This window comes from Clupea harengus, chromosome 3 (genome assembly GCF_900700415.2).
Source record: "Clupea harengus chromosome 3, Ch_v2.0.2, whole genome shotgun sequence".
NCBI classification, from domain to species: Eukaryota; Metazoa; Chordata; class Actinopteri; order Clupeiformes; family Clupeidae; genus Clupea; species Clupea harengus.
The window spans coordinates 31,572,261-31,576,250 of record NC_045154.1 but is presented as its reverse complement, the minus strand read 5'-3'; the positions used below and the strand labels follow the sequence as shown (position 1 = coordinate 31,576,250).

At 51.1% G+C, this 3,990-nt stretch overlaps 1 protein-coding gene across 1 annotated transcript in view; it reads right to left on the bottom strand.

The window, feature by feature from the left end:
- Positions 1–3,990, bottom strand: part of LOC105900430 (BTG3 associated nuclear protein) — a 40,219-nt gene that overhangs the window by 19,957 nt on the left and 16,272 nt on the right. Inside the window, exon 10 of the mRNA XM_031565394.1 lies at positions 1,001–1,072. Within this exon, the coding sequence (XP_031421254.1) occupies positions 1,001–1,072 (72 nt within the window). The remainder of the gene's footprint in view (positions 1–1,000; positions 1,073–3,990) is intronic.

Sequence of the window (3,990 nt, the reverse complement as noted above, 5' to 3'; positions counted from 1 at the left end):
CTCGGACTCGAGGGCCAATCAACTGTTTCTGTTTTCCCCAATCCAGCTGGATAGGTATCGTGTGCAAATATGGCAGAGCACAGTGGGAGTGACAGAAGCATGAATACTTGATCCTCATTCATGGACAGTATTCTAAACACAAGGGATGAATGGGTCACATGTGCTGACCATACACCGCCATGCAGGACTAGCCACAGACTCGAGTACAGAACAATGCAAGTATGCATTCAACCACACACAGAGAGACACGTTTACAAACACACATTTACAAACACACTGAGTCAGAGGGACCAGATGGGAAAACAAGAGATGGAAGACGAGTGACCTGATGTCAAAAAGTTGGATTTGATTTTGAAGCATCTGCTAAATACCTAAACTTAAATGTAAGATGACAGGAGTGAGAAATGATCGCGTGCGTTGCATGCCCTCGTTTTGCCTTTGTGTGATCCATCAGCAAACAGAATTTAAGTGCCAAGACTGATCAGATGTTGGAGATTTGTCATCATGTTTGGGATGAGAGAGCAGAGGAGAAAAACCCAGCTTTAATCGCGTAATGTCACTCAATTGAAACACATAGTACCTGTCGTGCATTTGTGTTTTGTGAACTTTTTTTTATTATTTTGGAGCACCTGCTTACAGAAAGAGGATGGGAGTGAAAAAGACCAAAGAGAGGTGAGCTCCAGCATGCTGCAGGGCGTAGGGCGTAGGGCGCAGGGCGCAGGGCGCGGGGCGCGGGGCGCAGGGCGTGGGGCGCAGGGCGTAGGGCGTAGGGAGCAGGGCGCAGGGCGCAGGGCGTAGGGCGTAGGGCGCAGGGCGTAGGGCGTGGGGCGCGGGGCGTGGGGCGCGGGGCGCAGGGCGCAGGGCGTAGGGCGTAGGGCGCAGGGCGCAGGGCGTGGGGCGCAGGGCGTAGGGCGCAGGGCGTAGGGCGCAGGGCGTAGGGCGTAGGGCGTAGGGCGTAGGGCGTGGGGCGCGGGGCGCGGGGCGTGGGGCGCGGGCTTACCTCACTGTCTTGGGTGATCTGGACCTGTTCCCCCTGTGGCACCTGGGCGATATGGAGGTGGCCCTGGGGGATCTGCAGAGAAGACAAAGGTGAGTGTGTGAGTGTGTACGACTGTGTGTCATCGGGACTGCCACTGTATATGATATGTGTGAGCGTGTGTGTGAATGCACTCGTGGTTATTTAAGAGTCTATGGGTGGGAGTTTGCACTTTGGCATGTAAAATTCAATGGCATACTATGCAAACCTCTACTTGTCATGGAAAGTAGTAACACAGACACATTTCAACACCACAAGTGTGTTCCATCAACTCTTGCTATCAGTTTACAGATTAAGAGCTGTATCCGTTGGTGTGTGTCTGCGAGTGTGGAGAGAGCGCGCGCGCGCGTGTGTGTGTGTGTGTGTGAGTGTGTGAGAGAGAGAGAATATAAGTGTGCGTGTGCGTGTGTGTGTGTGTGTGTGTGTGTGTGTGTGTGAGAGAGAGAGAATATAAGTGTGCACGTGTGTGAGTGTGTGCGTGTGTGAGACGGTAAAAGCGTGCGCGTGCGTGTGTGTGTGTATGAGAAAGACAGACTCCTGGCTCCGGTAGCAGCTCTCTGCATCTCTCTGCGTGTGCTGCGTGTGCTGTGTGAGTGAGTGTGTGTGTGTGTGTGTGTGTGAGAGTGTGAGACGGTAAAAGTGTGTGCGCGTGCGTGCGTGCGTGCATGCGTGTGTGTGTGTATGAGAAAGACAGACTCCTGGCTCCGGTAGCAGCTCTCTGCATCTCTCTGCGTGTGCTGTGTGTGCTGTGTGTGTGTGTGAGTGTGTGTGTGTGTGTGTGTGTGTGTGTGTGTGTGTGTGTGGTGTGTGTGTGTGTGTGTGTGCGTGTGTGTGAGTGGAGGGGTGAGCTGCCAACGGGTGTGCTTTACATTTCCTCCCATGTATTAACAGAGCTCGTAAACTTCAGGCTCAAGCGCAACCGGTAATATACTCAATAACATCAGGAGTATAATAACTAGGCTACAACTGGCTCCCAGTAATGAGTCACTCTACCCCCCCAACTCACACTCTCTCTCTCTCTCTTTATCAATCCCCCTCCCTCCCTCCCACTCTCACCCTCTCTCTCTCTTTATCAATCCCCCTCCCTCCCTCCCACTCTCACCCTCTCTCTCTCTTTATCAATCCCCCTCCCTCCCTCCCACTCTCACCCTCTCTCTCTCTTTATCAATCCCCCTCCCTCCCTCCCACTCTCACCCTCTCTCTCTCTTTATCAATCCCCCTCACTCCCTCACTCCCTCCCACTCTCAACTTCATGTCTGTCCATTTATCTCACTCCCTCACTCCCTCCTGTTACCCTTGCCTTTCATGCCTGTGTTTCGCTTTCTGGCTCATTCTCCATTTCTCTGTGCGGTGCTCTTTCCCTGTCCTTCCCACTCTCTCTCCTCTCTCTTTCCCTGTCCTTCCCTCTCTCTTTCCCTGTCCTTCCCTCTCTCTTTCCCTGTCCTTCCCACTCTCTCTCCTCTCTCTTTCCCTGTCCTTCCCACTCTCTCTCCTCTCTCTTTCCCTGTCCTTCCCACTCTCTCTCCTCTCTCTTTCCTCTCTCTCTCCTCTCTCTCCCTCCCTCAGAGGACACTTGTCCGCCTCGTCTTCTCACTCGGTCATACCCATTTGTTTCCCTAGTCATATTCATCATCATCATCATCATCATCATCATCATCGTTCCCCTCACCATCCTCACATCCCTGCAGGTTCGGTGTCACGTGACCAAACCCACCACGCATCCCCACACCCACACACCCACACCCACACCCACACACACACACACACACACACACACACACACACACACACACCCCCACGGCCCAGCGTAGGTCATCCAGCTATGGGGTTTGTGCTGATTGTGCTGATGAGGCGAAGATGAGGAGAACATGATGAAGGTTAGGAGCTCTCCCAGGTTCCCATGGCTGGAAACGGTAACAGGCACCATTTCATGGAAACGTGTGAGCACTGCCAAAAGTGATAAGAATGGAACCACCGGGGTGATTGTCTGCCTGCCTGCCCCCACCCCCTGTTCTTCTGCCTCTCTCTCGCGTCTCACTCTCTCTCCCTGCATTCCAGTGTTTGGCACTCTCAACCAATCAAAACAGGATCCCTGCCCCAGCGAGCGTGATGATGTGATTAATCTGTCAAGAAACTTTTCGGGGGAGGTTATAAAACATTTTGTGCCGAGGACACAATAGTAAAATATGTCTGAAGATCGGTTCCGTGTCGATGGTACAGAAAAGTCATAACAAAAGAGGCTCCAGCTTGTAAGTTCTGGCTTGTGGATGTTAAGCTCCATTTTATGTGAGTCGTCTGTGAGCGCGGGCCACTGCTGGGGCTTCTCTCTCAGTCTTTTGCGCACTCACCAATCAAAACATGATGAATAAATTGTCCAGCAAAAGGCGATAAATCTGTCAAAAACAGTTTAGGTGCGCCCTAAACCATCCCAGAGATACACGGGGACACTCGCGAGGCTACTCAGCGAATAATAAAAGCCGTCTTTGAGTTATGGCTCCCCGCTGCGTGTCCAGCAAATTCGTCATAGAAAAGTTCCAGGCCCTTTCTTCTGGTTGTTTGGACATAAACAGAATTCCCACAGTTTCAGGACCATCGAGTTTGAGGACACTCGAGCGCAATTTCCAGTGTACCTACAATTTTTTTTTTTTTCGGAAACTCATGACCTCATGGTTGTGTAAACACAAAAAAAAACACTGGATGGATTCTGGATACTGCCTGACATTTTTGATCTAATACGTTAGCATTGTAAATACAATACATGTTTGGTTTCCACGTGCCGGGTTTGTTGAGCATTACACACAGTTAATCATATTCTCCTGGTCCATATAAGTAGCCCGTATCAGTGGCCTGTTTGATGTTTGCAGTCATGTGGTGTGTGTGTGGTACAGACAAATGTCTGTTCTGTGTGTGGATATTTAGTGTGCTTATTTTGTGTTGTGTTTTTAACCCTATGG